Source organism: Macrosteles quadrilineatus, unplaced genomic scaffold (assembly GCF_028750875.1).
Source record: "Macrosteles quadrilineatus isolate MER2022 unplaced genomic scaffold, UCM_ALF_1.0 Scaffold_8__2_contigs__length_117827958, whole genome shotgun sequence".
NCBI classification, from domain to species: Eukaryota; Metazoa; Arthropoda; class Insecta; order Hemiptera; family Cicadellidae; genus Macrosteles; species Macrosteles quadrilineatus.
This window is the reverse complement of record NW_026542601.1, coordinates 66,250,444-66,274,699: the sequence shown is the minus strand read 5'-3', so window position 1 is coordinate 66,274,699 and position 24,256 is coordinate 66,250,444. Positions and strand designations below refer to the sequence as shown.

The 24,256-nt window shown below is 36.4% G+C and overlaps 1 protein-coding gene across 3 annotated transcripts in view; it reads right to left on the bottom strand.

The window, feature by feature from the left end:
* The window catches only part of LOC129000079 (retinoic acid receptor RXR-alpha-B-like), a 52,240-nt gene that overhangs the window by 10,432 nt on the left and 17,552 nt on the right, over positions 1-24,256 (bottom strand). For all 3 annotated transcript variants that reach the window (XM_054426957.1, XM_054426955.1, XM_054426956.1), the window contains exons 2-4: positions 9,585-9,708; positions 2,997-3,143; positions 319-484 (exon numbers count right to left, since the gene is read on the bottom strand). In XM_054426957.1, the coding sequence (XP_054282932.1) occupies positions 319-484; positions 2,997-3,143; positions 9,585-9,708 (437 nt within the window). The remainder of the gene's footprint in view (positions 1-318; positions 485-2,996; positions 3,144-9,584; positions 9,709-24,256) is intronic.

Sequence of the window (24,256 nt, the reverse complement as noted above, 5' to 3'; positions counted from 1 at the left end):
TTGTTAACACAAACTCAGTCAAACATCTTATTAGGCCTAACTCTTTGATTTCAAAACCTGGAAAACATATTGTCAGCACCTAAAATTTAACGCCTCTTTGAGTAGTTTTATGACCTTCTGAAGGTTCACAAACGAAATGTCTCTATGAGGCCTATAGTTAACGCAATGATATCTTCAACACATAACCTGTTTCATTGCTTTGACTCTAAGTGCATGTACTGAAGGGACATACATGTTCTTCATAATGAACCTATATATTCACCAAAGATTCATGACTCATTATCAAGATCACATCACTATATTTAGATTATACCGTACCTGAACAGCTTCCCTCTTCATGCCCATGGAGAGACACTTCTGGTAGCGACAGTATTGACATCTGTTTCTTTGTCTCTTGTCTATCAAACAACTCTTCTCCTCCCGACAAGCATAGGTCAGGTCCTTGCGAACTGTCCTCTTGAAGAAGCCCTTGCAGCCTTCACAACTGAGGACATAACACACAGTCAATAACTACATCGGTTACAATGTCTCTAAACGTAAAAAGTTAGCTTACAATTCAGAACCATTCATTCAGTAATTTGTACCCTATATAGCCTATTTTATACCAAAATTCGCTAGTATTGCACAGAAGATTGAGTTTCAAACTCCTTTTAACTGCACCCTGTTAAACCGAAAACACCAAAAAAATTCAAATTAATGGGGGAATTAAATAGACTATGTGAATTGTCCACTGTGGCACAAGTAGTTGGTCCATCTTGGCCAATAGAATGTATTGGTGCAAACGACAACATCAATCTAATAACATGATATAGAAAAATTCAGAAAACAATTGTCAATTAATTATAAAATTAAAATTAAAATATGTGGTGAATACAGTTGTACATTTTCAGATGGCAGCCCCCGTTAACGTGCCATACAAAAAACTGTCGTAGACCTCTTTGAATACGCACAGCCTTTCAATTTCTACCATTGACAGAAAAAATAGTTTATCCAAAACAGCATTGCCTCCTTAATTTCCGTTAGTCGGGGGTTTACTGTAGCAACAAGTATTATATAGCAAAAAAGGACATATTGAGTTTTTTACCCTTTTAACAGTGATCACACAAATGAATTTGGTATGAAATGGAAACTACTAAACTACACCTTCTTCAAGTTTCGCCCTTAGGGATTTACTCAATTAGCTTTCATGACAGCTGATTTCATGGTAAATGAAAAATCAATTATTCACTGGATACTTTATGTCACTGAACCCCGGTGAACATAAGTTCAAAGAAATAAATAGTGGAGGAAAATTATCACAATGTTATATTTCTGAACCTGAACCAGACAATTGATCTGTGGAAGTCTTATCTTTCGGCTGTGGCAACCTGAGATAAACAAAAAAACAACCCACTTTTTACCAACTAGCATTACTAAATTTAATTTTATGAGTTCTCTCTATTGCAACACATTGCAAATAGCATTTGAGAAATCATCATTGGACATTTAAGAAGTTATCAATGTTATCTACAAAGGTGAAGAGTTTGTTACACAATTACATGCACATTTTTGGATGCAACAAGCTATGTTTAACCAGGTGATGCATTACGAGTAGCTAGGTTGACGTGTTAACGTGGTCAAGTGTTGAGCAACCGATATAACCTTGACATTGGCATTGAACAAGACCTTGCCACAGCGTAGTTCCTTCCTCTCCCTTTAACTACAATAGCCTCAACAATATACTCGTGTATTCATTCAAACTTTACCTATGACTTGGCCTAACACTTTCGGGAACAAAATGTTAAAAATTTGATTTGATTAATCTCAACCTTAATGTTTTTTCAGATGATATTTCCAATGAATGTTGTTGTATTTTACAGCAAAACAGTGCATTTTCAATGTTTAGTGCCTGGCTTAAAAAACTACACTTTTAAGTATGGTTATTTTATATTTCATGGCAATGAACATGTTGTTCAAAGGTTTATTGCGGACATTTTCCATCACGAATGTAAAAAAAAAAAAACAATACACAACGTTTCGGGATCTGGAATCTGATCCCGTCTTCAGGTGAAAAAAAACTTAACTAACACATTACAACTAACAATACACAAACGCCCAACCTAAGTTGGAATACACTACCGAGGGTAGTAGTCAAAAAATATGCACTGTATAGCAGTCAAGTCATGATACAACATGCAATTAATAACAAATCACAAAACACTATAATCTATAAAAGGTTTAGGTCCGTCTCATTGGTGGAGTCATAGCGTACGGTGTTGTTAGTGTTCCATTGTGTGAGTTTTTTTGTACGTAAACCTTTTATAGATTATAGTGTTTTGTGATTTGTTATTAATTGCATGTTGTATCATGACTTGACTGCTATACAGTGCATATTTTTTGACTACTACCCTCGGTAGTGTATTCCAACTTAGGTTGGGCGTTTGTGTATTGTTAGTTGTAATGTGTTAGTTAAGTTTTTTTTCACCTGAAGACGGGATCAGATTCCAGATCCCGAAACGTTGTGTATTGTTTTTTTTTTTTTTTTTTTTTTACATTCGTGATGGAAAATGTCCGCAATAAACCTTTGAACAACATTAACTCACCATCACCAACAATGAACTTCAGGCAATGAACATATTTTTAATTTACGGGGCAGCATTTTTTAGTATGAAACAAAGACAGTTTCTTTGGTATTGACCCTCTTATTTATTTTTTCACACCTGACAGTAACCAATTGATTTTCGCTACATGATAAATTGATTTTAAAAACAAATGTTATGGAATGAATTTAATTTAACTTTAGGCCAAAAAGAATTCAGACAGATAAGGTATTATCCACCATTTTATGAACCATACGATTACTTGTGGATATCATTAATCCAAAAAGCAAATTTTAAAGAAGCTACGAATTCCAAAGAATCAAAAGTAATTACCCCAATCCAAATCTACAAAGCATGTTGATTTTGCTCTTAAACTTTACCTAACTTTTAGTAACGTAACAATGGTGTGGTAATTACCTGTAAACCCCATAGTGTTTTCCACTGGCTCTGTCGCCACAGATAGAACACAAGTGTTTGGAGCCTGACAGTGGATGGTTGGGAGGGTAAGGTGAGTTGGCAGCACTGGAGTTGTTGAGAATACTACTCGGACCCATCTGGAAACCTCTGAAAAATACCATCATCAGACAGGTTAGTTGTATGTCACACAGCACAATTCTACTATGAACTTGATTAATTTTGTTTGGTCATCATCACAGTTTTCCTATCGGACCACAATTTCCAAAGTTATTGAATTCAAGGACCCATATATACTTCAAAACTACAAAAATAGTGTTTTCGGCTTCTGGAGACAAACAAATAAAAAAGTAAATTGGACCATGGCCTAGGTGATAACTTTCTTTTTAAGGTAGGCCTAATCACTTCTTCCCAATATGATTAAATCGCTAAACACAAAAAATGTTTAACATATTTCTGAAGGACAGACGTCAGACACATACTTGAAGTAACAATATCAAATGATTTTCTGTAGTATTTCATTATAGAAAAACTTTACTAATCCAGCATCGGGGGTCCGCGGAATTGGCTAACTCTGGAACTAGCTAACCCCATGTTAAACGCCCTATCTTCAAATTTGGTTGATGATAGGAACTCGCTAACTTGTTCGGTTACGGAATTGGCTAACTCCTGAACCCGCTCTAGAGCCAGGTTAGCGAATTCCGTCCTCGTACGGAAGTCGCTAACTCGGTCCCTCGGTGGAACTCGCTAATTCCCAATCAGAAGCCTCGCACGCCATCCAATGGGAGCCAAGCACGAAGATTTATTACATGAATAGGGCCAGTTTGGCAGAGTTTTTGGACGATTACCTAAGGTTAGACATTCCAGAATATTACAATAGAATTTCGCCAAATGGTCTGTACATCTAACAATAGTCTTTTGATTTCAGCTATAATTGCAATAGTGACTATTTTAGAGGGTGTTCAGTAACTCGGCATTTTTGGCATCCATATCCATAATAGAGTTTTATCAAGTTAAAAAAATAATAACAAAATAAACAAATTCCACAGAACGTACACCACCATAACAAGTCATCCAAACCCCCATATTGCATGAATTGGCTATGTTAAAAATAAAAATACTACGCAGCACAAATCATGTAATCCTAAGCAACATAAACCTTAATAGGAAAAGATCAAACCAGTTGTAAGTTGTAAGCGACCAGGATTCTTGTACTTTTGCCAAAGACCTTGGGCAAAATACCTATGGTACATGAGATAGCAATATCATAGGAGGTATTGATCTGATGTGTACATAACCTACATATCCTATCACAACTACTTCTTTGTTTGGTTTGCACAACTGTTATCAACCCACTTTTCATGATTCACATAAACATTGAACAATATAGGAATTTAAAAACATTTTAACACTGTTTAACATTAAATGAACTGAGGAATTGCAAACTTAAAAAAATATATTTGACTTTCATTTTAGCTGAGGGATGTGAATAAAAGAATAATTAAAATTGAACAAATTAAATGAGTTAGATTGAAAAATCTAGAAAACAAACAATGTTAACAGTTTTTGTAAATACTGTAATCAGGGCTAAGAATTAAGTAAAAAAAATCTAATAGTTGATATAAACTAAATCTTACAATAAACAAGCAATGCATCTTTGAACAGTATTGATTAAATGTTGCATTGTAATAAAGGGTTTCTCAAGTATTGGTTTTCCTTAGATAACAATTGAACATCAAAGAAAACATGAAAAGGAATCTTTTATTATAGTTCTGTTTGTCAAGACTTCTTGTTAAATGATCTTTTCGCCTGAAGAACATTCTAGTATACTCAACAATCTTCTAACATTTCTTGTAAATGTCAATTCCACTTTGGTACAATTTTTGTATTATTGTTGCGGGCTTAACGGGTTCTTTACAATAAAAACTTGGCGATTTTATATTAACTATTTATTTACACTAATTAATCTATATTTACAAATATTACAATTACCTAACACCTAACTAACCCTATCTAAACCTAGCTAATGCCTATTATAATTTACAATGTTTCTACTTACAGCTAGCCTTTACAGGATTTATCACTTCTGTTACAATACTGTCACTACACTGTCACTAGAGTCACTACACTGTTACTCTCACTGTCACTACACTGTCACTGCCACTAGCACTGGTCACTCACACCGGCGTGCCGTCGCTTCGATGATTCTCGGAAGACTTAACTCAACTCAACTCCGTGTGCCGGAAGACAGTCCCTTATATAAGTTTGACATAAGACATAAGACATAAGACATAAGACATATTTTATTTACACAATACGTTCTTTATAAAGTACATTTCATACATAAGAACAGGTGTTTCGTCATAGTGATGTATTATATAGTAAAATTAATAGTTAAAATAATTAAAATAAACTCATGTAGGATATCAGAGAATTATCTACATTATAGGGTTCTCCAAAAATTCGTCAAGTGAATAGTAGGCTTTCTCAATTATTTTATCTTTTATTTTATCTTTGAATTGAGTAGCATTTAAATTTGTTTGCCGTGGAACATTCTGGAGGCACCTAGTAGCCCAAACAAAGCTGTTTACAGATCACCGTAGAAGCTTCTGGTGGACGTCAAAGACCCTATTGACGTAGTCCGTTGACATGGGTCTATTGTCTTTCACTGGCACGTACGGAGACACCCGTGTAAACAAACAACCCTTTTGAGACGGCGCCTGGCTATTGTTGCGCGGGGCTCCTGACTTGTAACACTACCCCCTCCTTAAGACTGTTCTGCCCCAGAACAGATTTCTCTCGAAGCTTGAGATCTTCTGGACCAATGTCTCCGGTCCCCCACGGGTTGAATACGCAGACCACAATGTCGATGCCAGTGTCCTCGAAAAGTTCCTGCACCATATTTCTTACAATCTTCCATTCCAATCCGTCATAACCACATCCCAGCCTTGGAATAGCCAGCTTTTTTATTCCAATCCGAAGGAGCTTGTCTCGCAGGTCTTGCAGGCTTTTCTTCAAGGATTCGTAGGACGGCTTCTTGTTAGATGTTTCCTTCGTAACGAGGTAGAACAAATGCTGTCCATTGCGCTTCAGGTGAAGGGTTGTGCCAATGGCGGGGCTCTGACGCTCGAGATCTTCAGTCCCTCCAAACTTTTTCCTGAAGACTGTGGCTATACCTCGCGACGCTCTCAGGTCTTCTGCTACGCAGTGGGCCAAGGCATATTCCACTGGCAAAGTGAAGAGGTCCTTGTATAACAGCCTCGGTCCTTCATTTCCACGTCTCTCAGGCACGATGTCTCTTGGCTCGGTTGAGGGGTTCCGAACTTGTTGTTCCTCTTGTTTGCCGTGATTCCCGTTGTAGGACGCAAGCCTGTTTAAATGGACTAATATGGGTTTGCCGTATGGTTGCCTCTTAATCCGGTAGATGACGTCATTTAGACGGGAAATAACTTCATAAGGTCCTTCCCACGAGTTCTGGAGTTTAGGTGAATATCCACGACGCCTTCGGGGATTATGTAGCCACACGAGATCACCAGGTGTGAACCCTCCTCTCTCGGCCTTTACGTCGTACCTCTCCTTCATCCTGTCACTTGCTCCAGATATGTTGTGACGGACCCTCTCATATATCTCGTCCATCATCTTCCCGTTCTTAGACAAGGGAGCCGCATCCTGCCACGATGGTCTTCTATTATTGTCCATCTTCCATTGCTTGGTGTGTTTAAAGTCTGGGCCCCCCTTCTGGTCCTCTGACAGCTTCTTCCTGTCCCCTTCGTCGTTAATGGCGGTCACACGACGAACCGATGCAATATGGTCTTCCTTGCGCGCCCAACGATTTCCGTTGTCTCCACATTGTCTTCCGGATAGTGCATCCGCCTTCTTATGGCTCGGCCCAGTGCGATGACTTGACTCGAAGTCATACTCCTGCTTCGATCCTGGAGGGATTGAATGAGGTTTACTCCGGGGACGCCCCATCTCTCCACAGTTCCAACAGCGTGCCTGCCGGTGACGATTTTTTAGCGCCTCCAGAACTCTTTTCACCAGCTCCTCGATGTCAAGTGGAGATGTAGTTTCTGTGTCTGCCACACGGACTCGGGCCTGACCTCTCACCGACTGCCGTACAGCCTCGAACTCCAGTGCCTGTGTCAGTGCGTCACTCAAGGTCTTTGGTCTGGCGAGCTTCACTGCCTGTTGAGTCTCAGGTTCACGTAGACCGTCTAGGAATTTATCCACCACCAAACTCTCGTAGACATCATCCGTGACCGATGGATAGGCGTTTCTCACCAGGCGAGCAATGTCGGCTTCAAACTCCTGGAGTGACTCGCTGGGCTTCTGGATCCGGTTCCGCAGCTGTGACCGGTAGAGCTGGTCCATATGTCGATTTCCAAACCGCATGTCCAATCTTCTCACTAATTCTGCGAAATTCTTCCTCTCCGCCATTGGCATAGCATGCAGAACAGCTAACGCATCGCCCCGTAGTGCAAGGCACAGTGCTGAAGCCTTTGTCTCCTCGGTCCACCCATGAACCATAGCCGCTGTCTCGAAGAGAAGCATGTAGTCCTCCCAGGGAGTTTTACCATCGAAGTGAGGAACGATGTTCTGAGGGGCAACGGCAGCAATGGTGGGCGCTGGCTTGGAGATCGTTTCTAGGGCGTTATCCTGCTGAAGTTCGCCAGTGCTAGCCGATGACGCAGGTGTGAAGCTCCCCGATGCAGCCATTTCCTGCCTAAGCTTAACTAACCTATCTTCTAGATTCTTTTCTATACAATTAAATTTTTCATCCATTTCATTGATCCTACTTTCTAAATCATCAACTTTGCTAGAATACTCATCTAACTTGTTCAGCATTTTTGATTCTACATTCGACATTTTTGACTCAATGCTAGCTTCTAAGTTTTTGTTATTTTCTGACATTTTTGACTCTAATGCTTTACTGTTTTCTAATATTTTTGACTCAATATTTGCTTCTAGGTTTGACATTTTTGAATCTAATGCTTTGCTATTTTCTGACATTGACTCTAATGTTTTGCTATTTTCTGACATTTTTGACTCTAACGCTTTGCTGTTTTCTAACATTTTTGACTCAATATTTGCTTCTAGGTTTTTAAGCATTTTATTAAAATCAGATGTTTCAAATAAAACGTTATCTGGGTCTTCACCTGCATCAATTAAAGCTCGTTTAAGGCGTGCCTGAAGGGCTGATTTAGTTCCACTAGTATCAAGATCTCGTTCTTCTAATTCTCTCCTAAGATCAGCTACTTTTAACTCATCAAGTTTCACACCTTTGAAAGCCATTTTTATGCCAAACAATTAAAATAATTTTACAATAAATAATTTCTATTTTTGACAACGCAATTTTAACAAAAGCAATTAATTAACTATTGATTTTCTAACAAATTTGTGATACAAATTCCTAATGTTTAATACAACTAAAATGTAACTCAATACTTTACAATTAAAATCGCCAAAATAATGCCGCTTCCTGACACCAATTGTTGCGGGCTTAACGGGTTCTTTACAATAAAAACTTGGCGATTTTATATTAACTATTTATTTACACTAATTAATCTATATTTACAAATATTACAATTACCTAACACCTAACTAACCCTATCTAAACCTAGCTAATGCCTATTATAATTTACAATGTTTCTACTTACAGCTAGCCTTTACAGGATTTATCACTTCTGTTACAATACTGTCACTACACTGTCACTAGAGTCACTACACTGTTACTCTCACTGTCACTACACTGTCACTGCCACTAGCACTGGTCACTCACACCGGCGTGCCGTCGCTTCGATGATTCTCGGAAGACTTAACTCAACTCAACTCCGTGTGCCGGAAGACAGTCCCTTATATAAGTTTGCCGTGGAACATTCTGGAGGCACCTAGTAGCCCAAACAAAGCTGTTTACAGATCACCGTAGAAGCTTCTGGTGGACGTCAAAGACCCTATTGACGTAGTCCGTTGACATGGGTCTATTGTCTTTCACTGGCACGTACGGAGACACCCGTGTAAACAAACAACCCTTTTGAGACGGCGCCTGGCTATTGTTGCGCGGGGCTCCTGACTTGTAACACTATTACATATTTGTTGACAACACGAGGAAGTTATGCAGTTTAAACAATCTTGTTCAATTTAATCTAACTTTTAAAATTATTTGTAATAAAGCTTGTTTAATCTGAGTTTGTTTAAAATAATTTATCCTGTCTGACAAAGCAGGCTTCCTTGCACTGATTGTAGCACGCAACATAGCTAATTGCTGCATTTACTTACTTTTATCACACTCATTTTACTTTACCGCACTCCAGTTTTCCAACCAAACAAAACAAAACCAGTTTGCTTTTATGAGGCGCGTAATATGTGTACGCTTGGAAATACACTATAAACTTTAGGTCCCTTAATTGTCATTGTCTATATAGGCTATTAATTAACAGTCCTGTCTAAGGATCATGTCAGCCTTAGTAACAAGACTACAAAATCGCGCCACTCGTCCTACACTCATCTCCTTACTTGGCTTAAAATACCTACATTGTATGGTCGCCATTTCAATTAAAAGTCTGTTACATATGTCTAATGTTTAAAGCTTACCCAGGACTATGAGGTCCTCCTGGACTGAACCCCCCTCCACCCAGTATGCTGGTGTCTGGCTTCATATCTAGAGGTGACTGAGGTCCTACTGAAGTCAAGGAGATGTTGCTGTCCAAACTGAGACCTGTAACAGACAACAAACACAATCAGTACATCACATAACCACAGTAATACTACCACGTACCTAGAAATATCAACATCACATTTAGTTGAGGAAGCTAATAGACTAGTGAAAGTAAGAAAAGTAGAGTAATATTAGCCTTTTTAACATAATAGATACCCCCTACGTGTAACCTACGACGTTAGAACTTTTCAGGTGTAATAACTCCACTGATATTATTTATGAGCAGTGTAGAAGGTGTACGCAGAGGCCACTGTGGTGAAAACACAGTAAAGTTCTAAGTATGAATATTATTGTATGCCGATTGCCGAAATTGTTTGTACTGGCGTGCCGGCAATAATTCATGGTATAGTCAATTAGATGTTACGAAAGAGAGTGAGATTATTTTGTAAGTTTTAACACATTAAAACTACGTGAAAGTGATTTACCCGAAATAATAACCAAGGGTTAGTACTTCACTATATTTCAAATACATTTCCAAAATGAAACCTTACCGAAAAAGATTCATAGCTATGTAACGATGTTGCCATTGCTAGTCTTAATAATTTAAGTTTCTCTAGATATCTGAAATAGTACAGTTTGACGACCACTGTAAATACAGAACAAATACTGAAAAAGGCTAAAATTAATAGCGAAACAACTACAATACTGTATTGTACTTTCTAATAGATTAATCATTGTTTTGGTTCATCTAAGTTAATTTTAATCAACATCTATTTACATCATGTAACATTTGAAAGCTTCATCATGTTTGTCTTGTTATTTACAAGTTTCTTTAGTAATGTTTTATTATGATGTATAGAGTGATCAATTCTTTTGTAAACTACTTGTCCTCCATTCATAATCTAAGAGCAAAGCGCACACACACATTAAAATTAACCCAAAAATAAGAACCATTTTGTTAACATTAACTGTGTGTTAATGCATTGCTGAAATTGACCCACACAAGTCTTTTGATTTTACAAGTTGAGAATAATATTCACTGCATTCATAGTCAATATGATTTATCAAGAACCACTAAACAATCCATCACTGACTACCAACTACACATTACAAGAAAGATTGAATGCTTACAAAATCCAGCACAGTCCCGTATAATGTGCGGCCTATAAGATTTATTTGTCCTAACCCAAACCATGGCTGCAGAGGTGACACGGGACTGAATAAGTGAGTGTTTTAATGTATGAATAAGTACAGTGGGACAGAGAATGATGAACGAGCAACCAGCTGGCCTAGTTAGGCTGTCACGTGCCTTCAATGCTGACTGGGCAATGGGAAAATCTGCGACGATAATCAAAACCTAGCGCACTGTCAGCTTCAATTTGGGTCTAGAATTTGTTTAGAATGAGATATACTATCACTAAGTATCAGGCTGTTCCCTTAGAAAAAAATGGAAAAACACCAACACTATGAAAACACCAAAATGTATAACTTATACTACGATTTTAAATTTTACAGACACATAACATTATTAAATCACCATACCATGACTTTAAGACCGAGTTGTAGTATTATGTTTTAGAAACAATTTTTCAAAACCTATACATATCATTGTTATCACTAACTGTTGCACATATCATTAATACAATACCATATGGTGTACACATTAAACAAAAAACAAATACCCAGCCACAGCAAACCTGCCGACTAAGCGAATTTCCATTTGTCTGAATTAAATTTCAATTTTATCTATTTAAATAACATTAGGTATAATGAGCACCTAGGTTTGTCCACAGGGAAACTAATAAAGTGTACTTTTTAGTAAAATATTAATAGAGAAATTGGGATTTTTTTTGTTTTGAGGGTCAAAAATGAGAAAAACTATTTTTTACCCCATAAAACCCCCTTCCCATAGTCCGATCATGCTGGTTCGCGAACTCATTCAAGTTTATCCCGCCTTGCACATTTAAACCAAATGTCATTAAATTCGGACAAAAATTACTCAAGTTATAGCGTTCATGGACGTATATATAAAAATTTGAACAAATTGGGTTTTTGGCATCAAAATGGAAAAGTAAATCGGTCCTGGACCTATGTCTTACCATGCCACCTACGGTAATAGCTACTTCCCTATAGGGAAATTCGCTAACAATTCACTAAGTCAGTAACTCATTCTGTGTACACAATCTTAGTATGCATATACGGAATGTATAAAAGAGTGGATGATGTATATACTGGCTAAGATCAGCTGTAGTCAGGATCATTATGGAAAACTTGCTAAAGACACCTGTGTCTAGTTTCACTCCATTCAAAAAGCTTCTGAATTTTCTCTAAAATCAAATTAACAACTTTTAAGTGCTTCGCACAACCACTCGGCTGAATAGACTAAGTTTGTGTGGACAACATTGAGATGAAAGGTGTTACTAGTAAAATGTTTAGGTAATCAAGAGTTTCGCAACTCCAGTAGGAATGATGGGCACTACGCCAACATGATGGCTCAATGAGCCAACTCCTCTCTGGGCAGTTGAACACAACCTTGGCAGATACAACATGGCCGCCCTGTCCACCGTCTACTATATACACTGTATACTATACAAAATGTATTTACAAATAGAAAAACATATCAAGTTAACTGAGGAAATAAAGATGGTATTAATTTATGAGTTTCAGTTTAAAGAAAACCTTCTTTCAAGTAAACAAAAGATATCAATATAAACTGAATAATTTTCGAAGTAGTTAGTTTGTGTGGACATTGACAAGTTAGATTTTTTTATTAAAAGAAAACCGTGACTGTCTAATCTACTGATAGAATAATCCGATCTTTATTACTGAACATTAGGGTACTTGAACTTCAACCTGTTTTGTGCTATGATCCCTTCATCAACACAATATTTGCCACCTTTTCATAGACAATAGATTATTAGCCATAACCATAACATTTCTGATAACCAGAACTTTTTAAACTGTAAACAAAGGTAGTTGGCAAGTTGGTCATTTTAACTTCAATATTAACAGGCTATAGCAAGCTGTGTAATTCCACAATCTAAAAACACATATTTAACACTCCCCTTAAAATAATTTCTTTATTTCAAATGTTTTAATAACCAAACAGGATAGTTGTGAAATTTGCATCATATTTGGGTCGACTCCATCATTATTTGTGAGCGCAATACAAGAATGTTTCTGGAAAAGCACCTTAAATTTTTAAGAGTGGAATACGTATTATAGTATAACATTGATTTGTAACATTTACAATATAAAAAACTACTGTACGTACTGTATCCATAGTACATTATAACAAATAAACAAAGTTACGAGTTATGTAGAGTAATAATTATGTAAAATATTTGTTTAAAGGCAATCCAATGTAAGTATGTATGGCAACTAGTTTCAGCTACTGAGCAATCTTTAGTCTGTTCAAGGACATAATCAATCAACTGGGCTGGTACAGTATTTTGGAGCTGGAAGTAGCTGTCTATTATACCAAACACTAATTGTTTGGAGACGTTGGTCAATACATCAAATGTTGTACGAGGTTATGTCAGTATAATCTGTTTCTTATCAGCCACTAACTAGGCTACTATCTACTATCTAGAACTATGTTGTTTATGTGTGTTATCAGTCATTATTGTGGCAGGTTCAGTGTATAAACCACAAGCAACTGTTTACATTTCTTTCTGAACTACTTAACTCAGTAAAAAACAAACACATAGAAAATAATTAACTAAATATTTGTTTTAAGATGTACTTCAAAAATAAAATGTTTCTTCGCCTAAAAAATCTTGTTCCTAATCAAGTTTTACCATCAATTAATTATGGTGATTGTTTTATACTTTAAGTGGGTTTGAAACTAGGCCTACCCAGGTAAAAATTGTATTATTATCACTACATAATTTCTACTTTTACTCCATTCACATTTTAACAGGAATATAATAATATAATCAGATTCAGTGTAGTAGAATTGCCTGTTCATAATTGATACTGTTTACCGGGAAAGACAAAATAATACTGTAGAATCAATTAGGTAGTTAAGAAATGTGATCATGCAAAAAACGTAAATCAGAAATTTGAAATACAGACTGCTCACAGATCTCAAAACTATCCACTTCTTCCCAAGTACAAGTTAAAATTCAACATTTCTTTTTTGGCTTAACAAACTACATCATTTTATGAGCATATTTGCAACTGCCAAAAACAAATGTAAAACGTTCTAGATAGGTCTAGCCCTAAAAAAACATCCAATTAAAACCATCTGTATACAAAATTTTTATTCCATCAACTATGCTCATCAACGCTTGAATCTTTAACCAATATGTGACTTTACGTTTGTTAGTGTTCATGTGACTATAAAGGGACCAAGAGACGCTACAGACAGTTGTAGTGTTAGTGTTGGTGGAAGGGTCAAGAGCGTAAGTCCGTCTTGTTTTTGTCTGTCTCAGTATTTACAGCGTCTGTGGCCTTGACAGTGGAGCATTGCTTCGCTGAATCTGCCTTCTTCACCACTTCACGTTTAGTTTGGTTAAACACATCTGATGTTCTACTATTTGACACTTATTGAACCTGGTTCGAAATTTTCCCTTTAGGATATGTTAATGATAATCGATTATCAATTGAGATGGGGACGCCACCTATTAGGTGCGTATTTTAACCCAAATATGAGTGAAGGATGAGCGTAGAATTTTGTGAGATGATCTTTGTAGCTTTGCTACTGACTAAGATCAGTTGTTTCTAGCCAGGACCATTGATTTGAAGTCCAATGATCAGAAACAGCTGGGTCCAGTTTCGAACCATCAAAAAGCTACTGACCTTTCAATCGTAATGTTACAGAAGACGTGATTTGGTTACATAAGCTTGAGGACAATACATTTTTTGCGTAGCATTGTAGAGTTTTTATTAATAAGCAATACGAAACCTATTTATTTATCACAGTTACAGGTTATAGTTTTAAGAAAAGGAAACTATTGAGAAGCTATATAATAGTTCTTGGGTAGGGAGGAAGGGGGTTCAAATCTTTATTGAAAAGTATTAAAGTATTTACAATTTATGTTAAACAAACTAAAAAATATGTCCTATATTTTAAATCAAATCACAGAACCAACGAGGGTCTTGCTTATTATTTCGTGTTAAAATATAAATCAAGACAACATTTTAAAACAGTGACAATAACACATATGAATTTAAAAATAACTAAATATAAACATTATGAGGGTAAGTAATCAAATTAATTTTAGCTTTACTAATCAGTCAATTACTTATTTAAATACAAACATTATAATCAATTCCTATTACATGTACTTTCTGCAGTAAAGCTTTTTGTATTGTTGAATACAATTTTGTTAAATAACATCCATATTGCATTTTTGTTATATTAAAATCTCTGATAATTCTTCAAAAACAAATTTCCCTTAGGTTTATTTGCTTATTTATTTTTATTTTTGTGGTTTTAAGGTTTTATACTACTCTGAATATTGTATTGATTTTAGATAGTACTTCGATGTACATTTATTATAGTGTAAGTTTCAGTCTTCCTATCCAAATACTCGTAAGATTTCAATTACCTTTTACCGGTTATAAACTAAACTTTCAATCACTTAAATTAGTTCCAATTCACAAATGACTCATGCGGCGTCAGTGAACGACATATGTGACCTACATTGACATTATGTACACTGCACACGGTGAGCAGAATGGGATATTTAGGTCAAACGGTATTTTATTAGTTAAATCAGGTAATATTACACTACTTTAGGTCATGGGAGGACCTCACGTGAACTATAGAACGAACAGAATTGTAATATCAGGGAAAAAAATCCGTTATGCGGGCAACTAAGTTTTTACCAATTAGTACACTTTCATAACTTCGTGAATCCTTTTGTAGATGATAAATAATGAAAAATACAATATTTAGAACAGGCCAGTAGTAATATAATAAAATAACCACTAATTGATAGCCCATCCTAATTACTTCTCCAAGACAATTTTCAGTAGCGCAAGTTAAACTACACCTATTATATACAGCTTAACGCAACAAAAACATTGATCAGAACATAGGATCATCACATGATAGCGCGGACAGATGGTAGATGGATATCGTTGACATACGACAAACGGCTCACAACAACGCTAGAGGTAAAAGGATTGTCCTGCATCTGGACATTTACCTTTGTTTAGGCTATGAGTGGAGAAGAACAGTCCTGATATGAAGAACAATGTGTCTTGGCCTAAGCATAAATATGACTGCAGAGTGCAATTTTGGGTATAATTTTAGTAGTGAGTGAAATTATATTGGGCAAGTAATTCCAAGAGATGCAAGTCTGACAAAGTCATGTTACTTTTCTGTGGATGTAACTCAATCTGTTTTCATAATCGAGATGAAATCAAATGGTGCCCAAACTTAAATCTTGCAAAGTTGTACTATTGTATTTTTTTCGCAACTAGGGAACTCAAAGAAAATCACTTATTTTTAAATTTGTTTTGTTCACAGTTAGAACTATGCAACATAGTGCATTTAATACTTTGCTCACTAATTAGTGGGAAAGAGACCAAAAATTATTTTCAAGATATAAAAAATTTGACAATGCATTTAAGTAGTGAATGTATTGCTGTAAAACCTAACATAACGTCGTCAAGGGTCTTACGTCTTGGCAGTTTCCATAGGTACGGGAATCAATACAAAGAAACCTTAAAGAGAAATATTGTGAACATTCCTCTTTCACTTGTAATTGCTAAGAATAACGTTTTGTATTAATTCTTCTGAAACCCAAACCACACATCTGCATATAAAAATGTTAAATAAAATATCCTATGAATAGTTAAAAGTAATAATGAATATTAATGATCCGTACTCATGAACAATTAAAACCATAATTATTATACTAGCGGGACTAACATGACTCTCATATTTGTAATGTTTAAAACACACAGTACTGTAATACGATAATCTATGAATTGTGTAATAAGATTATAACATGTTTTTGGTAATATGCAATTTTTTAACCTAAACTTTTTATAATTGCGTATCTTTAAGTTTACATTTTATCTTGTTACATAAAGGGTTTCCACAAGTCAAACTCCGAGTTGAAAGGGAAACACTCAAGGATAACCAGGACAGCACAACCAGCATTCCTTACAAACGAATAATTCTCAATTTGGCTACTATTCAATCTCTCAGACCATTGTTCTTGATTCAAAATCAAACGCTAAATTTACAATGAAATTCCCATGTATCTAGAAAAGTGCATTTCGTCCTTCAAATTTAACTTTTGCGTGTCTTCAAACTTCTTTAAACTGCCTCGTAGAGTATATTAATATTTATTTACCGACTTAGAAATTGAAATCGCCGACTGCTTTAGATTATAACGGCGATCCTCAATGGGGAGGCTGGTCCTATTGGTGAGAGAGCGGAACTTAGTACCTGGAGAAAAGGGGTTCAAATCCCGCCGATCACCCATACCGCTTACTTATACAATAACGCCGTACCTTTGTGGAACCCCCCCCCCATTCTTAAGCTGTAGTCAACCCATCTAAAAAATAAATATGGTATTTCTGACATACATATACCTTTTCTCTGCATCAGAAACCTCTACTAAAAGCCATACAATTACTAAACTTGCCTTAAAATTACCGCAACCGAAGTAACCAAAAACTTTATTCAAACGTGCACAATTGTAAAATATCTCCTTTTTGAAGCACAACACTGAGTTAGGTGGGTTGAATATTAGAGTAGACAGTGAGAAATGGCATATCGATATCAGCTGGTGAAAGACCCGAGTTGAAAGGCAAGTTCAATGTCGCCTCAGTCAGCCCAAGGTGAACATAAAGGGCAACTCCGGGTAGTCGGGTGGTTGACACAGACAACTAGTTGGTTGTATAAGAGATTACTGTATTTTATGAACGTTTTATAGCTTCAAAGCCCAAGAAAAAGGCTGCCATGTTGTCCAGAAAATAAAACCATTCAATAAATCAGCTGGTGGCTGCACCATGTCCTCAAATTTTGCGTGTTTCTTATCTCTATGTATTTTAGACCAATCCAGTAGAACCATCAAAACAAATCTCTAACGGGGATTAACAAATGTGACTCCTTAATCAAGGTTGAGTTTTTATCCAGGTTTGCAATAATATGTAATTGGGTACAGTAAGTAACAAATTGGAATTAATTTATTTTAAAATGCCTTGTTATCAAGGTTCCACTGTTATTTCTTTTACATTCACCCTGATGATGGATGTTGTTTTCATCTTCAAAGTTTAAACCTAGGTAGAAAGAGCATAACTATGAAGGCGATAAATAACTTAAAATGAGCGAAAAACATTTAAAAACAAATAAAGTTAGTAGGCCTAGAGTCATTTATATGTAAGGGAAGTTATGCATCAACTTTTCACCCAGCAAGTACAAGCTAAGACCAGGATGATAGGCTAGTTTAATTATTTAAGGGGAAGCCGGCAGGCTTTCGCCCCATTCGCAGAAATGTAAATTCCAAATTATATGATTACCTCGCTTAACGAGGTAATCATTCCTAGACATGCAAAAATCACCACGTTGAAGGCTTAAGTATCAATTCTTTCAGGAATCGCCTTATGAGTCCAAATTGATTCAGTAATGAGTTAGGGAGTGATATTTACCTGTTTTTTATTCATTACCATTTACACTATCTACCAGTTTAGTTTGGAAGGTTAGCTATAGTTCTTTTAAATAGTTAAAAATAAGTAATCAAAGCTGGCTTGGCCTGCTTCTGGTCTGGGTAAGGATTTCCGCCCTCTGGTTCCCCAACAACGTTTCCAATTTAATTGTCATTTCAAGATGGTAGTAGAGTACAGCACTTTCTTAATTGCAACATGTTAGGGTCCTCCAGGCCCTAACACCCACAACAGCCAATTACCAACACATTTCACTTAATTACAATCAATACATCACATCACCACAGAATCAATAATCAGTTTTCACACCATCAATCTCATCAAAGGGCCACATAAATGATAACTGCCTTTTGTATAATGTCTATGACATAATAGTATATTTCATCAACTACTATAAAACTCATTAACATATAAATTAGGATTACACAACTGAACAAAGCGGGACAAACGACAAACCAGAATCAAACCAATCAACTAATTGACGAGATTCCTAGTTTTCCACTTGAGTGTTTGTCTGCCGTCGCTGTCTGAACAGTTGCAGATTGGAAATCTGGTTTTATCCAATTGGGAAACCCCATTATCATACTCGTGTTTGTGTACAATATTGCCAGTGTTTGGCGTTAAATATAAACAATAACATTTACACTTGCTAATAGGTCAGATCAGTTGGATTGGATGACTAAAAGCGTATTAGTTATACTAGAAAAATACATGGATCGAAGGTAAAACAATAATTTATCATATTCTGATACTGGTGCTCTGGTAGAACTAAACAGTGGCATGGTCGTGTGTTTGTGTAGATTTATGGATATAAACTCCTTAGAAATCAATTGAAAACTCAAAAACAACAATATGACAGAGGAAATAAAATTACTAAACGCTACATCAAGAAAATGTGGAAGATGGACTCATTATTCAACCTACCCTAAAAGAAGCTGGATAGAGAAGTAGTGAAAATGTCAACCTTTGTACTCAAAATTATACTTGGCAATATCACCTAAGGAGAACGCAGCAGTTGGAAATTATCTACAAAATTAAATCTACTCTAGTGCAAATTTCATCAGTGTGTGAAACTCTCCACTCTCGTAACTTTCGCATCTCTATTACATCTAGAAAATGTCTGGTACCGTTAACAACAAGACCTACTTCACTCGAAACATTTAACACATTCGACGTGTCAAAAGTACAATGTTTAATGGTTAATCTTTACTTCGCATTCCCATCAGGATTGGAATCATCAATGTCAAACACACAGAGAAAAGAATCAACCCAACATCAAAAACAAAGATGTTTTAACCGATACTCGTCTATAAATAATGTAACTTCTATCTAAAGGAAGGTATCGGTGACTTAGAATCTCGATAGTATCAGATGATATCAGCATTATGCGTCACTGACACATTTGTGAAGATTACTGAATGGTGTGTATTGAACGGATAAATTGCCACTTTTGTAACCAAGATCGGCTGGTTCTTTAAGTTAGCCCGAAAACAAGATCAGCGAACATCAAAGACAGCCGGTTTCCAACCATCAAAAAATCTACTGACCTTTATAGGATCGAACCGGCAACCTTCTGATTAGAATGCGAGCCCTATAACCTAACCACTCAGCTACCGAGATCAGCTCATATTAGCTATAATTTCATCCCATATGAGTCTCGTTACTACTGGCGGAACCAGAGACTTGGTGACAGGTTCTTCGTCCCAACACAAAAGTATCCATTATTTATCAATTATAAATTAATGTAAATAGGGACACCACCTAGCTGCGTATTATAAATAATATGAGTGAAGAATGAGTGTACAGAAAGGAGTAAGATGATCTTTTTAGCTTTGTTGCTGACTTAAGACACAGAAAACATACTGTATGTTTTCTGTGCTTAAGATCAGCTGTTTCATTGCTTGATGATAGGGACAGCTGGGTCAAGTTTCGGACCTTCAAAAAGTTACTGAATTTTCTCATAATCGAACCGGTGACCTTTCGATTGTCAGACAATCACTATAACCACTCAGCAGCACAAAAAACAATTATATAAAATTTAACCGTTCTTTAGTGTTGAGACAAAATGTCACTGGATGCCTTCAACCAGACCAGCACACCTCTATTCGCCAACGTCTCCAGAAGAACAACCCGATGGCAGGAAGCTCCCCGCTCCGCATGGAGTGCCAGAGTGCCAGCCAAATGACCTTGGCACTTTCGCCGCACGCTATTGGTCCCCTCAAGGTCACCCCGCTCCAATGCCACGATGCGCGCTCACTAGGCGGCTAGGCGCCCCTGTCTCTGCCTCTGCCTCTCTGCCACTCGCTCCCCTACACTTGGCAGAGCTGACAGCCGCCGCGCCGCAGACGCTATTTTTATCAATTTGTCAAGGGAGTTCACTCTCTCAGCACGATTCTCGCCGCTTCTTTGCCGACCTCGGGATTCGCTGTGGTAATTCTCAGTGGAACACGTGGAGAAACCGAGATGCTGTGTAGACAGATAGAATAGTGGATCATTTTGTTATTTGTTGTGGAATAGATAGTAAAAAATATAAACGTTGGAGTATTGGTTATGGAGCTCACCTAGAAATTAGAATAAAACCGACCAATCTGGAGAAAAAAGTGATAGTTCAAAAACGGATCTAGTTATAGGGGTATATGTAACTACTCACCCCAAATACTTCTGACCATTGACTATATATTTACTATTCAGTATGTTTAGTCAATGGTCTGAAATAAAGAAACAGCTGGGCTTATATTAAAGCCAATGCGTATCTAAGACTCATTCCACATTTATATTCAGCTTAGAACGCTAACAATTAATTGGTTGATTGACATACTAGGCCTATAAGATTCTCTCATCCTTTAGTAGCCAAAGTACAATTGGAGTAATTTTTCAGGTGACGAGTGTAGGTAAAACTTCAGAAGACGATGAGGAAAGGATAAAACATAGCGTTTTTATGTAAGTGGAGATAATTTGGAAGGGTTCAAAAACAAATAGACTGATGACCGCAAATCATAACTGAAGCAGTGTTTATCTTTTAAACATTTTCTTTGGAAGTATCCGTGTGTTTATTGATGGGAAAGTAAAACTACTTTGAAAACCATGGTACTAGACAACAGCCGTCGGTGTAATATAGACTTTGACAGGTGCCTTTACACCTGTTGTTTTTCAAGTTCACTCTCAAAGACAGTTGCGAGAAGCCGACTGGACAAACAGGTTTCGTTTCTTCGCAGGAAAACTCCAACAGTCGTAAAGTAAACCACAATAATAACTACTGTATCGTCATACACACAGTTACTAGCAACTACAGTATTCCTAAACGGTAATATCAATCAAGATCGCGAACTCATTCTTAATAAATGCAATGGACAAATCTATACTTGCCAGTGAATAATTCCTTACCAAACAGTTTTTTGCACAAACCTCAAATATTAAATCTTTTCCTCTACCACTGATTTATCGAACAAACGACACCTTTCCAATTCCAATTTTAATCATTAATAAGGGTTGAAACTGTTAAATCAGTAAATAGACTCAGATTATTTCCTACACTGCAAAATATTTCGCTGCTAATCATTTGTAAAACAGTCTTCAAGTGCCGATTTGTAGTAAGTAGTGTTTCTGACGCAATGAAGACATTACACGAACGATTCATTGTGTATGTTACCAGCTGGATATAATAATGCTTGCATTCTATAGAACGCTTACGCATTATGTAGTTTTTAAGCAAAGCATCAACTTGAGTAGTAACAATATGATTTTATTTCTTTTGACTAGGCATTGCGTATATTGCATAGACATTCTATATTTGTAAAAAAAAACAAAATATTTTGTGTTCAGTTAGGTCAGGTTAGATTAGTTTGGCTAATGCAAAAAAGCAAGGAAAAACAAGGAAAAAAATCCTACAACAATAGCATGTTTAGCTGTTTGTATAACGCTCTCCACACGGTGTTAAACGCTATTAAAACTAGCTCTCGAATCTCGATTCTATCAAAAATGAAACACAAGACAACATTTGTTTTCCAAACTCATTTACATCTGACCCAACGGGTCTTGTTTCACAGATTCAACGTAATACAACACTTTGTTTGTTTATCTCATAAACAGGGTCGAATTTCCACGATTAGTGACGATTTCGTTCCACACGCACATTTGTTTAAACGATTTTTGTCAACTATTGAAGAGTAACTTAACCTGTTGTTTAGCCCACAACCGTAGAAAGTTTGGGATTTTTTCTTAAACGACAAACGACACTGTAACTACTGTATACTGAAACCCCAAGCATTTCACCTCTCGTTAATGTCATGGAGTTTAATATATTCATAAGGTGTTCGCTTGGATTTTCATAAAAAATTTAGCCTATCAATTATAACCCAAGTTTTTGTATAACGAAAGAGTTTACTGTCTCACCATGCAAATGGCTATGGTGTAAGACCTCGAAGAGTAAGTACAGTAAATTAATAATCATACGAAAGGGGTTCTCTGTAGTTGCGCAAAACATGTTTTATATATCTTATAGCCTCTAAACATGTATATTGTAGTGCTTAGCAGAACCTTCTTGGTTTAGCTTTAGTTATTAGTTATGATAGTAGAGGAAGATATTGTTCAATAAATGTTTTCGCGGTGTTTTATTCGAGGACACTTTTTTTGTTTTATGAGGAACTGCAGTAATTGTCGGTTGTTCACAAATACAATTTTTTTCAATTCTAAACCAGCCACAACTTTAAAATCAGAATGCAAAGTCTTACCGCGGAAGCGTACTCAAATGCAAATATAATACCAACCTAAAGGTCAGAAATTACAATTAACTGAACAGAAAAGTAGATGTTAGCAATGCTAGAGATCAATCAGGCAATATGTATGTTCCATCAACCTACACAGCGTACATTGGTCAGTCGTATAAATGCATTATAAGTATCTAACTATTCTAATTACCCTACGATTGATGCTGTACATTACGTTTATACAATGGCTGTATGTTATGTACCATCAGTGGGCGGAGATGGGAATTTTATGCACATAACTTATGAGCTGCAATTGCTTCATGCAAGCACAATTATTTATAATTGTAAAATAGACAATCGGTTTATAAGCTGATTGTTATTGTTGATTTTGTAGTTTGGTTTAAATACAAGACGAGCTAAACAATATTATATTTCATCTGCTTGTGTTACAGTACATCTACTAATTTTTTTTTGGAGTAGCTAATATAAAAAAATCAAAAAAAATAATAAACTAAACATCCACTTCATTAGTTTATCTTACTCCATAAACAACATAGTTAATGTTGACGTGACACAACGACGTGTACAATAACAATACTGTAGTATATTTCACCACTTAGGCCTAAGTGACACTTTCTACACGAGCTCAAATTCAACGACCAATACGAAGCCGAGGTTCGAATGACCGAACGTCGAAAATACAGTACACTTATTCGGTGTTTTGTCCATCGTAAAATAATTCAGTATAAAGGGGATCAATATGAGCTACTTAAGCCTATCAATGCATGCATTGAAAATAGCCGTAAATGCAGTATGACGAACAACAATTTCCAAGTTAAGATAGAGCCACAACCACCGTAAACCTGTCAAAACTAATAGATCACTTTTGACACCTGTCACCACAACCACAACCACCGTAACTAGGGTAATTTCACCTAAGATTCGGCCAACCTTGAGTTAGAGTTGAGCGGGGAAGGTTGTGGCAAAACACAATCGCTACAAGGTCAATCGTGGGAACCCACGACTGGCACGAGCAGATCCGCTAAATAAACATACTACCTGTGTTAGAATATAGCTAACGTCACAGTATTTCCTCAAGTATGTTAAAATGTCAAAAGAACAATGCAAAGAAAGCTATGTTCTTCCCTTCGGTACACAATATCGGTCAGTTTAACCTGTCAGGGAATACGATTGAAGAGAATAATTTGTTAGAGTCCGAACACGAATCTAAATCGGTAAACTCCATCCTTGCTTATTAAGCTTTGAAAGAC